A 20,022-nucleotide genomic window follows, 5' to 3' on the forward strand; every position below is an offset into this window, starting at 1 on the left:
CTTTCTTGCCTTTACATTAGCCAATGCATAATATTACATAAAAAGGGCACTTAACCCTAACCCCCTCCTCCTAACTCCTCCCCCAATCCAAAATGCTTCTGTCATGTTTGGTGGTGTCACATGATCTCTCTTTTTGTTGTTCCTTTAAACCTTAATTGCCAAATCAGTGTTCAGTTTGAGGTCAAGAAAAAGAATTGGGTTATACAAAAATAAATCTTCATTTCTCATGTAAGCTCGTCGTGGAAATTAATATCATCTTTGCTTATTTTAGTACATTGAATTTGTGAAGGCTTCAAGGTGCAGAAATGTGCCACCTTCCATTTAAATGTTTTCTTTGTAATTTCCCAAACTATTGACATTGTATACACACAAACCAAATTATTTTGTTGCATTTTGCTGTTTGTTGCCCTGACATTGGAAACATCTTTACTGCTGTAATGCAAAATGAAGGTTTATTGCTTTGGAGTCTGCAACCACCATCATTTCCTGTTCATCGATTTCTCTTTTTCCAAGGCGGTCTGTTGTTGCCTGTATGGCGTTGTCAGCGGGGGAAGAAAGGAAGCACAGATGATGATGGCATTTGACGATAGACTGCTTGCCTGTTATGTCAAAGGTTAGTGTGAAATCGGGGCAAATGGTTTGTCTTGGCTTTTTAACAATTTTTAAATCACGAGTTTTAAAAATTACTTGAGTTCTCAATATTCAGTTAATTTAGTTTTGCAAAAGAAAAACAACTGGTTGCATTTGGAAAAATTCATTCCGAAGAAAATGAAAGCATTCTTAACCCCAGCTGCTCAGTATAAGCTGAAGTTCAGGTTTGATTTTTCGACCTCAGTGTTCTTAACTGTGACTGTTGAGAATCCGTGATGAAGACTTATTGGTGTTGAGATGTTTGACCCAAGCCTCATCTTCTGGCCAGTTGTACGAATTGGTGGTGCATTCCATTTTGAATTCTAATGTACTCTGTTGCAGAGCATCGTTGCTGCCAAAGCAGTTTCTTGGCAAGGGTTATCCTGGGTGTTTTGCGAAAGCCTTCCCAGCAATAGTTAGGGCAGGAATTTGGAATTTGGCCACGGTGCAGGTGATACCTTGACTATCTTTCGCGAAGGACACCATGGAATCGTTAACGTCCGCCAACTAATGCCGGCAACGGGGATGCCAATTTAATGTCCATCTGAGGGACGGCACACTTTGATGAATCAGCCTGCCTGTGAGACACCGGGATGACCGTTTATAACTGGGTCGACATTCAAACCCAGGCTAGACAGCTTCGAGGCATGTGTGCAAATACCTCTCGGCCATCCTGCCAGCCCTCAGGTTTGAAAACAAAATAAGTTAATGAAAAAAAATAAATTAAGTCAGTAAGATAGAGATGGGAGTGAATGTTCCACTGAACTCATCACTCCCTGTCCCTATCCTACCCACCCACTCGCACCAAACTGCCCCTGGACATGGTGTTTTCTCAACTGAGGTGGTATGGAAGTTCCTGACAACCCTTGACTCTGATTCTGTGATGGGCCTGGGTTGTGATGGCGGTCATATCCTTAAAACCTGTCAGATCTCAGATTATTACTTTGGCTTCTAGCCTGGTTGATCCTGCTGCTCTTTCAACAATGGAGGGAGGCCCTCAATCTCAGATGAGATCAGGACAGTTTTTATAGACATATCTCGAGAATTTGGTACAGTTTGGAACCCTGTCCTTCATTTCCAAACACTCAGCCTGCAGCATCCAAGGCTACCTACTATCATTGCTTGCATAACTTCCTCCACTATTCGAGTCAATGCATGGCTCTTAACGGGATCCTATAATATCTCCCTGTCAAGGTTGGAGGGCCCCAAGGCAGTGTCTTGGTCTCAGTCCTCTTCCCCATGTCATTAATAAACTTTCTACTTGTCTGCAAAACCCTCATCGTTTTGCTGTTGACTCAATCCACTGCAGTGGCCTCCTTCAGATGGACAGGCAGCAACCTCAGTTCCTTCTGCAGACCTGGTCCAATACTTGGAATGACTTTCATCCTTGTAAATTTACAACTTTGACTCTCCGAAAAGACCATCTGATGAACCATCCCATCTACTTCCTTGGCAAAGCACTTGAGTCCCTTAAACATTTGGGTTTAGTCTCCTAATTAAACATTGGCCCTCACAATATTTCACAGTCTATCCTGGGCAAGTAATGCATCAGAGTTGGGCTCCAAAGTCGGCTGTCAACTGGGCATTCTCCATCGTGCCAAGTCTGAACTTTTAACAATCTACATCGGTAGCTCGATGGAGTACTGCTCCCCCCCTTTGGGGTAGTGCCCCTTCCTCATACCTTTTGCATTTTGATGTTGAAGATACTAAGGCCCTTAAAATCATTGGAATCTCCTGGGACAAAGCTAAATTCCTGGGCTTCCGCATCACAGATTGGCTGGTGGCATCTGTCTCCAACCACCCCCTTTCTGGTCTTGTACACTGCCTTTGAAAGTTTTCCTTTGTTGAAATAATTTGGATTCTTTCTCACTTTATTTGAGGTCCATCTAAAAAGTAACGGGACTGACTTCACAGAAATTTTATTCCAAAAAATATATTGAAATCACAGCTTGTCCCCTTCAAAATAGTTTCCCTCCAGTCTCACACACTTGGCCATCCTCTTCTTCCACACTTCGATACACCCCCGGAAGGCTTCTGGAATCCTCCGGAGCTCTGTCATCACGGCTCTTTTGATGGCCTCCACATCAGGAAATCGGGTCCCCTTGATCACCCCCTTGAGCTTGGGGAATAGGAAAAAAATCACAAGGCGCCAAGTCTGGCGAATACGGGGGTTGCTCCAGAGTTGGCACGTTCCTCTCTGCCAAAAACTGTCGGATGCTCAGCTGATTGTGAGCAGGGGCATTGTCATGGTGGAGTACCCAGGCGTTGTTCTCCCACAGATCCCTCTGTCCCAGACTGATCTCATGAGGCGCCGTCAGATCTCCTTGTACACATATTGATTCACTGTTTGACCCTGTGGGAGAAACTCGAAGTGGACGATGCCCTTGATGTCAAAAAATGCGATGAGCATCACCTTGACCTTTGACTTCGACATTCTTGCTTTCTTTGGTCTTGGTGATGCTGGACTTTTCCACTGACAACTCTGCCGTTTGGTCTCGGGATGGTATTCGAATATCCACGATTCATCGCCAATAATGACTGTCCCGAGCAGGTCTGGATCGTCCTCGCGCTCAATAATGTCTTGACAGACAGTGACTCTTTGCTGTTTCTGGTCCTCGGACAACAGCTTTGGGACCATCTTTGCGCACACCTTGCGCATTTCAAGATTTTCAGTGATGATGCTCCAGACAGTGTCCTTGTTGATGGAAAGTTCCTCAGCAATCATCCGCACCGTGAGTCGACCATCTGCGCGCACCATCTGCTTCACACGCTCGATGTTGTCCGCTGTTCTGCTCGTTGAAGGTCTTTCAGACCGTGGATCATCTTCAACCTCCTCCCGTCCCTCTTTGAACCTCTTGTGCCATTCAAATGCATGTGTTGGTGACATTGTTTCTTTCCCGTAGACTTGCTGCAGCATTGCGAAGGATTCGGATGGGTTTTGCCAAGCTTGGCAAGAAACTTCAGATTGGCTCTCTGCTCACGACTCATAGCACAACGGCTCGGACTAGACAACATGTAAAGCACGACCTGTAAAAAAAATCACACAATGAGCACAGTCAACATTCACCAATCATATATATTGCTGGAATGTTGCGAAAGACTTTGATGCAACCCGTTCATTCAAGTTGTGCAAATGGAGCACACAGCAGGCCTCGTCCCGTTATTTTTTTAGACGGACCTCGTAATCCTGGTGAAAGTTTCAGTTGATTAATCTTCCACACTCGCTCTGAATAATGTTTTCTTTTTCGCAGCAGTTTTACAACATGGATTCCAGTTTGAATACCTGGTTTATTTTTCTCAAATCTGAAATCATTAATTTTATCATGATATAATTTTCTTTGGTGATGAACACGACACATTGTGATGAAAATAGGTTTGAAGATAGCTTAGAAATTTGATATTCCTATGTTTGAGTTGAAGTGCCTTTTTGATAGATCTTTTCTTGAAAGTTCAGGGCCCATTTGATCTTCCTTGTGCATTCTGTTGTTAATATTATTAGTGTTGTTTATTTTATTTTTTTTGATGTTTTGCAGGTGTGCGGAAAGATGGGGTGTGGAAGGTTGAGCTCTTTAATCTCTGTCACGATGGAGACTCGTCATGTTTAAATTCCGTTTTTAGAGCCAAGTACCAGGATCAGAAAGCAAGGTGGAGTAACTTAGACAGGGATAAAACCAATTTGTCTATTGTTTACTTTCCAAAGACTCAGTTGCACTCTGTTTACGCAAGACCATGGGAGGATAAGGCGATGGGACTTTGGTATGCTTGCATCAATAACATCAACTGGCAACACTACTTGGTCATGGGTTTGATGTTTTCTCCTCCCTTGGCAATTGGTGTCTTCAATGAAAATAAGTGTTATCAGTCACTTTCTGACGCATGCTGCATTGTTTTATTTTAATGATTAATGTTTTCCTCTCTCAGGTTTGCAGAGTCACAGGTGATGTTGGAAACTGGGGAAATGGTTTGTCCATCCCAAGCAAAAATCACAATCATGAAGAGAGCTGCTCCTGATTTTACTGATTATGAAGAGGATTCAAAAGATTTAGATAATCGAGAAGACAGTACTCTGCTTGCTGATGGAGTTGCATCCCAAGCCAAAATCACAATTCTGAAGAGAGCTCCTCCAGATGCGACTAATTATGAGGATGTAAAAACTTTGGACAATCTGCAAAACAGTACTCTGCTTGCTGATGGAGTTACCTTCTCAAACAGTTTGTACCAGGCAAATGAAAATGTTGATCCATATGGATTTGAATTCGCAAGATCAGAAGACCAGCCAGTACTCACCAGAAGGGACAAAACTGGGTTTAACAAGCCTCTTCCAGAAGTTCCTGAAGATGTCAGTCCACTCCCTTTATTGGTAAAAAACACTTTTGAGACAAACGGAGAAGAGGGAACGATGATTGCATTTTTTCAGAAAAAATCTCAAACACAGTCCCTAGAAGCTCAGATCAAGTTCATGGCATCGCTGTCCCAAAGCTATGTTGGATCATCAAATGAAGCTCGGGGCACACAGTCTGGTTCCTGGCATCGGGTGCGTGTAAGCCATGTGGAGTCACCAAGCCACTTTTGTGTACAGTCAGAAAGTTGGTGTGATGGAGCTTTAGAAAGGTGACTTTGGGAGGAATGGGATGATGAATGTTTAAAAAAAACAAAACGCAAATAATGCATTGATCTTTCTCATCACGTTAATTTTCATGAACTATAATTGGGAAGAATTCACCATCCAAACACTAAGGTTGCTGTTTACCTACACTCTCCTTCCCCCCATCCTCCCCCCCATTTGTACGCCGTCTCCCTCACACTGCGTCTCCCTCGCTACCTCGCACAGAAATGTTCACGTCTGAATATGACCATGTGATTTTGAGGCTTGATGTGAATATGGTTGAGACACCTTCTAAAATGTATTCCTCTGAATGTGTTCAAGATTTCAAAACTTCTCCGTTCCATATTTCAGCCAAAACTTGTTTGTGTGTTTGCACCTGTATGTATAGAATGCAGAAAACCCTGAGGTCAGACACGAAAGCTCAGTCAACCAACAACGACAACCCGGACACACCGACAGGCTCACTTCCTTTGACAGAGGGTTTGCTGTATTCTGCTGTTAGTTTTCAACAGAATGCATTGGTTCGAGTTCAAATAAAACATGTGGACGACGATGGAAAAATAGAGGTAGTTCTTGTTCATTGAATGGAAATGTATTGTTTGTGTTCGGGTCTTTATACAAGTATTTGTTGGGATAGGAGTTGAGTTTTCTTTGCAAAATGAATCTTCTTCCTGTGCTTTTACTTTGAGACTACAATTGCGTAAAGACCTGCTGTGTGACTCTGAAGGAAAATTGTCATTTGTTTGTTATAATTGCATGGTCGTTCATTTTGGTCACTATTATAGAATTGCAATACTTCATATGGACTTTTGATAACAGGCATATATATATATATATATATATATATATATATATATATATATATATATATATATATATATATATATATATATATATATATATATATATATATATATATATATATATATATATATATATATATATATATATATTTGCAGTACTACAGTAAATTTTGAATGTATACCTTCAACAACATGATCCGTCAGTTTCATCAATTGTTTCAAGTCTTTGTAAAATGTGTTGACAGTCGACCGGTATCATTCTTGATTGATGGTAACCGTTCTTCCGTTTTTGTCTTCAAACCAATCCGGCCCAAACACACCTCTGTAGCTGACAGCCACAAAAGCAGTGACTTTCCGACCCGTAAGCGACTTTTCTTCAACCTCTTCTGGCCGTTGACCTCCCAAGAAAATGTTGTGTGAATTGACACCACCACTGACATGAAAGTGTGCCTCGTCACTAAACCACACATCGTGAAACCAGTTTGGGTTTTGCCTTCATCTTCTGCTGCAGCATCTCTCACATAGCGACTCGTGCTTCTTTATCCCCATCAGACAATTTATGGGCTGTTATGATGTGGTGAGGAAAGAGGTTTAAATCTTGTTTCATTATTCTTCTGATACTGCTGGCAGTGAGACCCAGTTCAGCCGATCTTCGTCGATGCAATTTCTTCGGACTTTGCATGACTGACTCGTGAACTCGTTCCATGTTTCCTTCACATCGTACACTTCTTGGGCGACTGGACCTTCCCTTGTTAATATTGAGAATCATCTCTTCACTTTTGAACTTTTTCACAAGTTTCCAAATAGCTGGCTTGCTTTATGGGTTGCATTCCGTATTCAGTACAGAACCTCGTCTGGACGGAAGCAATTGATTTGGTCTCAAAATACCACTTGACAATGTTCACTCTTTGCTCCGTAGAAAACGTCTTTTTTTTACGTAGAATACTTTGGTTATGCCCGAATGACTTCTCCAAAGATCATTGATCACTCCTGCAAAACAACAACAAAAAAATGAAGGTAATGAATAAAAGTACAAAGGTCATTTGAAGCAGTTAACCTTTTATTGACTGGCCGTTTTTCTAAAATCTTCAATTTTCATCTGATTGACTTCAAATTTTAGGAGGATTTATATTTTCAGATCACTGAATTCAACCAGCCAATTATTTTTGAGGTCAACATGCACCAAAAGGTCAACATAGGCCCAAGGTCAACTGGGGTGGTATTTCTAACATCCTCAATTTTCATCCCATTGACTTGAAATTTGAAGAGTTGCATATTTGGTCATTTAGTTCAACCACCCATTCTTTTTGAGGTCAAATTTGTTTTATGGATCTTGCAAGTATCATGCTCTGCATTACATCTTCTTCTTGTTATTTTGTCTGTCTGTCTTTGTCAATCGCCTACAGTTCACAATTTTAAACTGATCGTCATGAAACTTTACCAGGTTGTCGAGGTAGTCTCAACTTAGAAGTCTCTTGATTTTGAGGTCAAAGGCCATCTTGAGGTCAAATTTATAAAATTGTCATTTTTCATCCGATTGACTTGAAATTTGAACAAGATCTGCACATTGTCATTGAATTGGGAAACCAACTTTTTGAGGTCAAAAGGTCAAACTTCTAAAATCATCAATTTACATCCTATTAACTTGAAAGTTGCACAGGATTTGCATAGTCCATCACTGAATTGGGAAAGCAACTATTTTGAGGTCAAAGGTCAACTTGGTCTTATAAAAATCATCAATTTAAATCTGAAAAATCGAATTTAATCTGATTGACCTGAGCTTTGATCAAGATTGTCAATTTTTTTCTTCATGAAATAGACAATTTGATGCATCCATGGCAACCTTTGGAGAGGTGGGTGGATTTTGCAAGTATCGTGCGCTGCACGACGTCTTTTTCTTGTTTGTTTGTGAACAAAATATCTCAAAAAGTTACAGAAGGATTTGGACAAAATTTTGTGGAGAGCTTGGGGATGCGACAAGGATGAAATTATTCGATTTTGGTGAAGATCCGGATCTGGATCTGAAGATTTTTATGCGATTTTTCACCATTGGGAGATCGGGCCAAAAACAACATATAGCAGGATATCTGAAAAAGTTGTAGACAGATTTGGATTAAACTTAGTGGGCAGGTCGGGTATGTAACAAGGAAGAATTGATTCGATTTTTGTGAAGATCCAAATCCAGATCTGGATCCGACAATTTTTTTCAGTGATTCTTCACCATTGAGTGACAGGGCTAAAACTATATATAGCAGGATATTTCAAAAAGTTGTGGACGGATTCGAACCAAACCTGGTGGGTGAGTTGGTGAGGTGACAAGAACAAGTCGATTTAAGTTTTATTTCAGGTCCAAATCCAGATGCAGCCTCTCGGTGGGATACAAAACATGAACTAATCAGCCTGGCGGAGGTATGCTCTCCACCGAGTGCACTTCAGGTTTTGTTGTAACGGTTCTTTTTTTTTTGTTTAACGGTCAGGTTTTGTTTTGTTCTTCAGGCTCTTACAAGATGACCTAATAAAACCAGTCTGTCCATCCGTCAGTACGTCCCCATTTTTTTCTTCCGATTTTCTTGATATTTGGTATGTGGGTAGATGTCTAGGGATGCACGACGGTATGAACTTTGACCCGATTGAAGGTCAATGTCAACGTCAAGGTCACTCCAAAGTTGCGAAATCGTCCATTTTCAAAATCTATCTCCTCCGCCGTTTATGATCCGATCTTCGAAATTCCTTCGGATTGTGATAATATGGAACAATATCTAAATTTGGTCAGGCCGGTTTTTTGAAATTCGTCCTGGTTATCGAGTCACTTGTCTTCAAAGTGGGAAAAATCGTCGATGCGATACGGTCAAAAAAAAATTCACCCGATCTTTATGAAACTTGGTATGTTGGTAGGGGCCGATGAGTGATGCACGACGGTTTGACTTTTGACACGATTGAAGGTCAAGATCAAGGCCACTCCAAAGTTGCGTAATCGTCCATTTTCAAAATCTATCTCCTCCGCCGTTTGTGATCCGATCTTCCAAATTTCTTCGGATTCTGATAATATGGAACAATATCTAAATTTGTTCAGACCGGTTTTTAAAAAAAAATTCGTCCTGGTTATCGAGTCACGTGTCTTCAAAGTTGGGAAAATCGTCGATGTGATACGGTCAAAAAAATTTCGCCCGATATTGATGAAACTTGGTGTGTAGGTAGGGGTCGATGAGTGATACACGACGGTATGACTTTAGACCTGATTGAAGGTCAAGGTCACCGATGCTGTAAACTTGTGAAATCATCCATTGTCAAAATATCATCCGCCATTTATGACTCAGAAATGCGGTTTGATTTCCGAGGTCCGGTTTCTATCCTTTTGAAGACACATTGATCATAAATGTTCCAAATTAACCATTTTCAAAATCTATCTCTGCATAACTCAGAAATGTAGTTTGATTTCTGAGGTTTTCTATCCTTTTTACTCCCGGGCTTTCGTCTGTACGTTGAACCAAAAGACAAGTCGACATCGAAGCCATTCTAAGCCGATCAGAGATCCACATCTACAGAGCTTTAGAGATGACAGTCATCCCCAACCGCGGGTAATTTTTTTTGTGATTTTGTTTTTTTTCTGAAACATTGTTTACTGCCAACAACCCATCGTTAATCTTCATAAGGCCAAAAAAAAAAAAATGTTGCATTGGCGTAACCCGCCCGACCCTAAAAATTCCGCCGACCATACGTGTTTTTTTTGTTTTTTTGCTATCGAAAAATTTTGCCGACCCTATTTTATTGCTATTTTTGTTGTTTTGCTATCGTTTTCAAGTATCTTGTTGATTGCGATCGCGATCGCAAAAAAACCCGGAAGTGTTTCGGACAGAACCCGCCGACAAAAAGGGTGGTACTCGAGCCGGGGGAGATTTTGGGAGGGATTTATTAGGAAAAAAAAAAAAAAAAAAAAGATCCCGACCGACCTACCCTATTTTTCAGTGACCCGTTACGCCAATGCAACATTTTTTTTTTTGGCCTAATATTGGTCAAACTTTCCATCGCATGTTTTTTCAAGTTGCAAAATGCATCAACTTTGTTTCCTTTTGTCATCTTTTCTGCTTTGTGATGGTAAACAAAAAGGAAAAAAACGTTTTGTTTATATTGTATTGCGATAAACAAAGTTGTTACGAGTTTGCGTTTCCAGTACCATGTAGCGTCCCTCTCCCAAGCCAAAATTCATTCTGGTTGGCAAAGATCCACAGATCGAGGAGGTCTCCAACTCGACTCGTGGCAACATACAGCGTGGTGGGAAGTACTGTAGTGTTCCACACTGTTGTAGGCTCTGGCCCTGGATTTTGTTGTTGGTCATCGCAAAGCCCGGCATGACCGAAAACTGAAGGCTACGGAGTTGAATAGGAAGATCGTTGTGAGATGGTGAAATTTTTTTTTATGAATATGGAGGATGGATCCCACATGGTCACCACTAAGCGTCTGCGTTCAAGAAGATGATCAGTCACCTTGTTTAAGACTTAACCCGTTCTGTTGCATGGCCATTGCGAGGATTGAGATTTTGCAACAGCATGTAGGAGCGTTAACCTTCAGTGACATCTCGTGCAGTGGCGGACCTTTAAGATTGATGGAGTTAAAAAGCACAGGTGGATAAACGCAAATCCATTTTGATTGGCCAAAGAATCGACACATTTTTGCTTGTGAAGGTTTCATTGGGCAGGTGGTCAATGACCTTACTGTTGGGAAGATTGCATGCGAAGCCAATCACTCCACATTTGTGTGATTGGACGGTTCTTCAAGTCTGACATACACCTGGATGATGTCGTTGTCTTCTGAGGTCACAGAGGTTCGGTGATTATTTGATTACGTCATTGAAAACGGTACCATCTACAAAGGGTAAGCGTCCCTCACCCATTTGCAGCAAGCATGCAGCGTAATGCTCAAATCATTCACGACTCCTTTCATCTGTGGCATCAAGTCAATTGAGAACGCCCACATTTGTTCTTAAAGTTTGCGTCACGCAGTTCTGCCACAAAGGGGACCCTTTCATGCAGGCGTTGATGATGTTTGATCCCCTCCCGCATCGGATCACCTTAAGAATTTGACAAACGTCTCCTCCATGAATTAGGAGTTTCCTGGCCAGCAAACGATAATTTGCCATGATGTCTTGAAGAGAACGATCAAGAGCCTCGGTAAGAAGACAATAACTCATCGGAGCCTCATCCCACACCAGCAAGTCTGCTGCCTAAAGAAGACGCCGGTAATGTCCCGTGGTGTAATGTTGCAGGTAGAATTACCTTGTGGTGGGATGGGAAGCTTAAAACGGGAGTGCACCATGCGCCCAAGCTTTTTTGTGTCCTGGCATAACACCAAATACAGGGTGGCCTTAAAGTCGCTTTACCTTTGCTAATTTTCTTACACCTCCCTCCTTTCCCTTCCGCCGTACCCCACCGTGGTACGCGGCAATACCGACTCACTGACGTGGGAGTCAGTAGAAAGTTTAGACGGCATGGTGGACACAAGTTGGTGTCAAAGAACAAAAAATGTGATATGAATTTGACCAATGTGACCACAAATGCAACACAACATCTCTTAGGTGACCTGGCAACCAATTCAGTGGTGTGAAAATAATGGAGTGTGTACTGATACAATGACTAATTGATTATTGTAACTATAGTTCTTCTCGTCTTCCCTTTCTAAGGGGTGAGGTCCGATGGCACCAAGCTTCTGCCATGCCTTGACCATGATACTCGTTTTTCCTCCCTCTGTCCTCAGGCAACTCTTTCCACCCTCCAACCACCCCTACCTTCGGGATATCCCTCCTCACACAATCCTTCCATCTCAACCACGGTCTCCCTCTTTTTCCTCCTACCTTGCTCCCTCAACCTATCTGCTCTCTCTCTACCATTCTCTCTTCCCTCATCTGCACTAAGTGTCCAGCCCATCTCAGCCGGCATTTCACCAATCTGTCAAGATCATCTGCACACCAATATCCTCCCTCAGTTTATCCATCCTCCTCCTATCCACCCTCTTCAATCCCACAACCCTCCTGACCAAGTTGTTCTTGCAAACCTGCAGTCTCTGTTGTGTTTCTGTCAGTGCCACGTAAACCCTTCAATACCGTTGAGATTACGTTGCTGGAAAATGCCATGATATTCAAAACCGCGATCGTTAAAACTAATTTCCCCTAGGAATAATGTGGTTGGTTAGGTTATTGGGTTGTGAAAAATATTGACAAGGGTCGACACGGCGGCAGCCACATATAAACGCAAGACGACAATGGTTCACGAGCGGTATGTGACGATGTAGATTGTTTCAGAAGTCAAGGATGAGACAATGTGATAATTTTTGACCAAGTTATAAAAATGATCAACGCGATGTGGTACGGGTGACAGGTTATATGCTGAAAAATGTCGAAAATCCGGTTTCGTTCAACAATTTTCAAAATTTGACCTTTGCATCATAACCTTTAAAGGTCACAAAACAATGTTGTGGACATTAAAATAAGGAAACGGGATACGTGCTATAGCTTATTGGAGTTAGTTCGTCGAAGAAGGTCGAAAACCCGCTTCGATTCCCACAACTTTGAAAACTTGACCTTTGTGGCCTTTAAAGGTCAAAGGTCAAGGATTATGACCTTTGGTGCAAAACTTCCTCTGGAACATTCCAGGAACAATATAACGCATATAGGCTATATGGCATTTTGCACTCCTCGGATTATCCACACTTTGATGAAATCAGCGTAAAAACAAACTTGAAGGGGGCGCCACGGTCAAGGTGTTTGAGATAAAGCAAAATGGTTTCAAGACTTTAGGTGGGGAATGACCTCAAGATTTGCATAAAAAATATTGTCATCCCAGCTCTCAAAGTTTGGGCGGTCGTATGATTTTTATGTCAAAATTCGCAATTTTCTAAGTTTTTGACCTTGGGACGAAAATGAAAAATCGGACGACAAGTTTTAGATAATTCATTTTGCTCTTCAAATACCGAAGAACCCATTCCATTCAGTCAATTCCCTCGGAGAAGATAGATTTTTAATTTGACTACCCCCTAAAAATGGCTATTTTTGGGGGCGTGGCTCCGCCCACAATGGGCGGAGCATGCCCTCATCCAGGAAAACACAACTAGACATTGATATCGAACACATAACCAAGTTTCATCAAGATCGGTTCAAAGTTCATGGAGTTATGCTCTGGACAGACACACAGACAGACAGACAGACACAGACATAACGAATATAGTGGTCACTCTGGCTGGCGCTCGTGAACCAATAACCAGGGGTCTCTGCCGGCTTTCCCAAAGATAAGTTTCTGGTAGTTGTTTGTCACGTTTTGGCTGTTCATCTTGTTGCCTCCATGTTTGCTGTGTGTTCTGAGTTCGGTTTCGTTTCAAAATTTGTGTTATTTGGTGAGTATTTGTCAGTCTTGTCATATCGGGTTTCCCTGAGGCCAACCCGTCTAGTCCTGGAGCCAAGGGCAAAAAGTGGCATAAAAGGGCCCCAAAATCACTCTCCTGATTTGGATAGAGGACCATCTTGGACACATTTTGAGGGAGGGTGGACATCCTGAAACCCGGCAGTAAACCCAGAATTCATGGTTTTGTCAGAATTGCTGGAGACTAAAACCATGGCAAAAGTTAGGGGTAGAGGAGATTCAAATTGACAAAGCGTCACAAGGAAACAACCGATGGTAACATATTACCACTTAGAATTGAGTTTATAGAGTCACCTATAGGATGAATGTAGGCACGATCTGATTGGTTGAAGTTCAAGGTCACCAGAGGTCAAAATATGACGTCATTTGACTCGCCCAAAATCTGGACCCGAAAAAACTAAAACGACCCCCAAAATAATGTAAATCAATGGATTTTTAATTTATTGATCAATTTTTGTACAGAACAAGATATGTAAGTTTTTAAAACCAGTGGTGGGAAATGTTACATGTGCATTAACCCTTAGGGGTCCAATTTATATCTTGCTGAAATTCGAAAAAAGAACGAAAATGGCTATTCGGAGGCGAAAAGTTCAACTCACTTAAAACGTCAACATTTTGTGAATAAATGTCCTGGAATCACTCTCTATCAAATTGAGAGGTGTTAGGCAAGGCAAACCCCCTCTCATTACAGAAATATTTCAAAGCGACTCAGGCGCCGTGCGAATCCCGAGATTCGAAGCTGCGTCTGGGTGACAGAGGCTAGCCCTGGATGGGGAATCTACCAGGGGCACTCCCAGGTGGGAATCCCCAGTTAAAACATCGGTTCGCATGGCGTCATGAAGCTCATCTAATCAGCTCATCGATTTTCATGGAAATTGCATCAGGTAAGTGCATTAGTTAAACAATGGTGCTAAATATGAACTGATTGTATACATATTGCATCGCAAAGCATTGCGGTACAGCATAAAATTCATGCAGATTGTCCCCAAAGAATGGAGGAAAATACCTTCAAGAAATCCATGTGATCGATGACACTAAATTCTGTCACAAAGACGACTGATCTGTCTCAGTTTATGGCAAGTTGTTCCACAACCTCGGAGCAGCACATAATGCCCTGTCAGCCTCCCCTTCACTACACAAACATCAGATCTGCAGAATACCTAAAGGTCTGGCCTACAGCTATTCTATGGGCCCTAATCAATATGTCACGAGTTAGCCCAGTTGTGCTGGTAGTTTGGAATTGGGCCCCCACTATGGACACCGTAAGATTTTAATTGCAAGCCCTTTCTGTTTTCCAGCAAATGATATGGCTGATTTACCAAGTAAACCGCTGAGGACGACGTCGCCATCACCGACCCTCTCCAACAATACTGAGAAGTGTCAGAAATCACTTGGAGTGTCAGATAGCATGAGTAAATCGATTATGTCTGAGATGGGTGTAACACACCGAGAAAGACAATTCAAGGAAGAACTAGCTTGTCAAGTGTTGAAAAGTTACACCAAACCTACAAAGAAGCCCAACCTTTCATCACAGTACGAGGTTCCCAAGGATTTGTTCAAAATGGATCAGAGCGACTCGGACTCTATCAGGAAGAAAGGGTTTTGCCACACTCAGTGATTTGTCCTGCATAAGAATTAGGACGGTATCATGACTCCCCCCAATATCAGACAGTGTGGTTTCCTCATGGTCAAAGTTATCGAATACCCCCATGGTGAATTCGGCAGGATTAAACATACTAGGGAGAGGTACCCGACCCTGGCTTGATTTAGTAACAAATGATGCCATATCTGAATGATATCGGAGAATTTCATCGTACCTCATTGCCAGTCCAAACCGATTCAGGCTAGAAATCACGGTTTTTGACCTGCAAGCATTGTAAATTGCTTCAGACTTCATCATGTGTAGCAGAGTTCGTTTTCTACCATTGTTCAAAATGTAGAAGATGATTTGATACACAGACAAGATCTTTTTCAATTTAGCAGTTTCAGAGTTCATTTCAGTGTTTTCAAGTTGATCCTCGCTGCCAATGTCAAAAAGTGCAGAGAAGAAATCTGCAACTAACTTCGGAATCACAATGTCTTTGTATGCCTTTTCTAGTTCACTAGCATCACAGAATTTGTTGTCCAGTTTCAAATCCTGTTCTAAGATACACCGTCTCAATTGGGCACCACAACTCTTCAACGCGTCCGAATCCAATTCCTGGCTTCCGCCTGATGCTTTTGGAAGAGCGCTTCCCTCTTGTGGAACAGAATTTGTTGGACATGATGACACAGATTCAGAGGATAGTTTTCCCCCAAATGATGTAATTTTGGATACACTGTTTGTGGCAGTACAAATCCGCTCGAAACACGGTATTTACATCTTGAAGATCACATGTCCGTGTAAAAACTTCATCCTGAAGTAAGGAAGCTTCCTGGAGGAACGATTCTGCTCTTTCTTTTTCAGATATTCGGTACTTGGTGTACACGTTGTTGTTTTGCATTGACACATACAAAACACTTTTTTGCGAAAAGAGATCGACGTCCTCTGGCCGACATGCTGAATCCCGTGAGGCTGCTATTGACCGTCGTGACCGTTGGTCAGCAGACGAGGTACTCTGCCGTGGGCTGGGGTTAACATTACCTGGGTCAGCTGCAGTGGAGCTGAAGTTTCATTGCCTAAGTTTTTCAAGTATCTTCTTCTGTGTGTACTTTTTGTAACAGTCATTGCTGACATGATACGTAATTTTACTGTGGTCAGCTTACTTCAGTCTTTCAAAAACAATGTCCTTTCTAATGCCTGCTGCTTCGATTATTCGTGCCCTACCATTCTTTGTGCTCGTAGTTTCATGTTCAAGATCAGTCTTCTGACATATGATGCACTTCTCGGTATTGTTGGAGAGGGTCGGTGATGGCGACGTCGTCCTCAGCCGTTTACCTGCTAAATCAGTCATCTCATTTCCTGGAAAACAGAATGGGCTTGCAATTAAAATCTTACAATGTCCATAGCGGGGCCCCATTTCCAAACCACCAGCACTACTGTGCAAACTGGTGACATTGATTAGGGCCTATAGAATAGCTATAGGCCAGACCTTTAGGTATTCCACAGGTCTGATGTTAATGTAGTGAAGGGGAGGCTGACAGGGCGTTATGTGCTGCTCCGAGGTTGTGGAACAACTTGCCATAAACTGAGACAGATCAGTCGTCTTTGTGACAGAATTTACAGTGTCATTGATCACATGGATTTCTTGAAGGTATTTTCCTCCATTCTTTGGGGACAATCTGCATGAATTTTATGCTGTACGGCAATGCTTTGCTATGCAATATGTATACAATTAGTTAATATTTACCACCATTGTTTAACTAATGTACTTACCTGATGTAATTTCCATGAAAATCGATGAGCTGATTGGATGAGCTTCATGATGCCATGCGGACCGATGTTTTAACTGGGGATTCCCCCCTGGGATTGCCCCAGGTAGATTCCCCGTCCAGGGCTAGCCTCTCTCACCCAGAGGCAGCTTCAAATCTCGGGATTCGCACGGCGCCTGCGTCGCTTCGAAATATTTCTGTAATGAGAGGGGGTTTTCCTTGCCTAACACCTCTCAATTTGATAGAGAGTGATTCCAGGACATTTATTCCCAAAATGTTGACATTTTAAGTGAGTTGAACTTTTCGCCTCCGAATGGCCATTTTCGTTCTTTTTTTTTTTAGAATTTCAGCAAGATATAAATTGGACCCCTAAGAGTTAATGTACATGTACATTTCCCACCACTGGTTTTAAAAACTTACCTATCTTGTTCTGTACAAAAATTGATCAATAAATTAAAAATCCATTCATTTACATTATTTTGGGGGTCGTTTTAGTTTTTTGGGGTCCAGATTTTGGGCAAGAGTCAAATGACATCATATTTTGACCTCTGGTGATCTTGAACTTCAAGCAATCAGATAGTGCCTACATTCATCCTATTCTATAAGCTCAATTCTAAGTGGTAATATGTTACCATAGGATGTTTCCTTGTGACGCTTTGTCAATTTGAATCTCCTCTACCCCTAACCTTTGCCACGGTTTTAGTCTCCAGCAATTCTGACAAAACCATGAATTCTGGGTTTACTGCCAGGTAAGGTTTCAGGATATCCACCCTCCCTCAAAATGTGTCCAAGATGGTCCTCTATCCAAATCAGGAGAGTGATTTTGGGGCCCTTTTATGCCACTTTTTGCCCTTGGCTCCAGGACTAGACTTCCTGTCTGCATTATCGTGTATATTTGTATTTTCTCCTCATTACCATCAGTTTTTATTTTCTCCTCTTTTTTTCCCTCCAACCTCCTATATCTCCCAACAATACACGATGTTTCATGTCTTGAAATGTTTTTAAAAAAACCCCTTTCCCGTCTCACCTTATACCACACGTAACCAACGTAACTTCCTGTACCGACTCCTCTTCCTCCTTCCTCTTTTGCCAATCTACCATCTTCCTTCTACTTTTGCCGACCCACATTTACCATACACCTTTACAATTTTTTCTTCAACATTTCTTTCACCTAATCTTCCCAATTAAAAAAAATAATAATAATTGGTTGGTCGCTAGACAACCCTTCGTCTCATGTTTTCTGTCTGTCTGTCTGTTTGTATGTAATGGACAGCTCTGGAGGCCAGAGGAGTCAACCGATTTTGATGAAACTTGATTGGTAGGTTCATACCAGGATCGAGTTGTATGCTTTTGACCACCGTTGCTATGGACGCCACCGTTGCCCAGCAACGGGACTTTGAAATTTTTGAAAAAATCCGAATTTTTTTTTTTTTTCGCAAATCAAAAATTGGCTTCCGCGCTTTTATGCGTACTATAATCAACCTCTTTGTCAAAAATTTTCATCCCGATCAGTCAAAAACTGTATGACTAGTATGCAATTATATTACTATATGCTTTCACCCCAAATGTTCGTGTTGGGAATCCCTAACGTAGGGTTGGGGAATTGAACACAAATGATGAATGGACAGTTGCTCGTCATGTTCCTACATTGAACAACGAACGGCAAAAATGCCATCTGATGTGTTCTCGTATCTACATATTTCAAATTCGCCTTAGTCTAGTGACCACCCATGTCGCCTACTGGCTTGTTTTTTTGTATGTCCTTTCACTTCTCACCTTCCACCTCCCGCAACCATGTGATTTCTTTACCCCCTCTTCCTCTTCCTGTAACTTTCATCGACCTACCATCTTCCTTCTACTTCAGCCGATACTCATTCATCATACACCTTCATGATTTTGCTTTTTAACCTTTCCTCCACCTAATCTGACCTCATCTTGATTTAATAAAACTCTCTTAAAATGTTTCAACTTCCTCTTTCACATGTGTGGTTCTCGGTATTGGATCATAATTCATTACTGCCCTTCTTCATCAAAAGGCTGTTTTCAATTTGACCTTTCCTTCATCCCGTGTCTAAAAAGTCCCACTGTTGCACCATTTCTTTTCTCCATTCTCTTAATTCTCCTTTATTGCATCCCTCACATAATGTCTTCAATTGCATCTCTGACTTAAAATTAAAAAAAAATCTCGGTTTGCAATGCATGTTTGTGTTCCATCAATCGTCCTTTTTTTCCAACTTCAGTGCCAATTCACCCCACCTCCTTAAACTACCTCTTCCTAACCCTTCACCTGTTATCCTCTCTCCTTACCCCTCCCATCTTTCCTCTCATCTTACCTCTGCTTTTGGCACCTCTTCAATGTCTTCTGCTTCAATATCAGTTCCTCCTTTGTTGTCCCAAAGTGTGTGGTGTTCTCACATCTGTGGGCTCCATTCTAACCAAACAGATAGCTCACTCTCTCAATCAGTACACTCCTCAACATCTCAAACATGCTCCTTCCTTCCTCTCAACACCCCCCCCCTCTTCTCAACCCCTAAAATCTTGTACCTCCCCCTGCCTGCTCCCTTCTTCACCATTCCTCTCCCAAGTCTCTTCCCTCCCCTCTCCCATTGCCCTCCTGCTCCTTGGTCTTGCCTGCTTTCATCTCCCCTCCCTCTCAAAGCTTCCCTCTCACCTCTCCCCCCAAAGCAACCTTCACACTCTTCCTCCTCCAAGTTTCCTTCTCAACTTTCTCAAACACTCCCCTCCCCCTTCTCCCTCAACACTCCCTCCTCCCCCTTCTCCCTTCTCCCTCAACACTCCCCTTCACCCTTCTCCCTCAACACTCCCTCCTCACCCTTCTCTCTCAACACTGCCTCCTCACCCTTCTCTCTCAACACTGCCTCCTCACCCTTCTCTCTCAACACTGCCTCCTCACCCTTCTCTCTCAACACTGCCTCCTCACCCTTCTCCCTCAACACTCCCTCCTCACCCTTCTCCCTCAACACTCCCTCCTCACCCTTCTCCCTCAACACGCCCTACTCACCCTTCTCCCTCAACACTCTCTCCACACCCTTCTCCCTTCAATATCCCCCCACACTCCCTCTTCTCAAAGTTGTCCCCCCTCACATCCACAAAGCAACTTCCTTCCCCTGCCTTCTCTCTTCTATCTCATCCCTCCACGTCCTCCAATGTTCAACTTCCCTCTGCTCCTTCTCTTATTACTCTCCACCGTGCAGCATCCCAT

General features: G+C 42.3%; 2 protein-coding genes across 19 annotated transcripts in view; both read left to right on the forward strand.

Moving 5' to 3' along the window:
- LOC147033910 (RING finger protein 17-like) overlaps positions 1-20,022 on the forward strand; it is a 238,704-nt gene that overhangs the window by 156,050 nt on the left and 62,632 nt on the right. For 17 of the 18 annotated variants that reach the window (XM_085872863.1, XM_085872876.1, XM_085872821.1 and 14 more), the window contains 4 exons: positions 514-613; positions 4,164-4,275; positions 4,552-5,241; positions 5,625-5,802. In XM_085872863.1, coding sequence (XP_085728989.1) covers positions 514-613; positions 4,164-4,275; positions 4,552-5,241; positions 5,625-5,802 — 1,080 coding nt within the window. Of the gene's footprint in view, positions 1-513; positions 614-4,163; positions 4,276-4,551; positions 5,242-5,624; positions 5,803-6,367; positions 10,003-20,022 lie in introns of those variants that run through there. The other variant, XM_085872911.1, reaches the window with a different exon arrangement.
- Positions 18,423-20,022, forward strand: part of LOC147033912 (uncharacterized) — a 3,713-nt gene continuing 2,113 nt past the window's right edge. Inside the window, exon 1 of the mRNA XM_085872947.1 lies at positions 18,423-20,022. This exon is cut by the window's right edge and continues 1,906 nt beyond it. Coding sequence (XP_085729073.1) covers positions 18,999-20,022 — 1,024 coding nt within the window. The 5' untranslated portion in view covers positions 18,423-18,998.

Source organism: Eptatretus burgeri, chromosome 1 (assembly GCF_056783735.1).
Source record: "Eptatretus burgeri isolate ZD-2024b chromosome 1, Ebu_testis_v1, whole genome shotgun sequence".
NCBI lineage: Eukaryota > Metazoa > Chordata > Myxini > Myxiniformes > Myxinidae > Eptatretus > Eptatretus burgeri.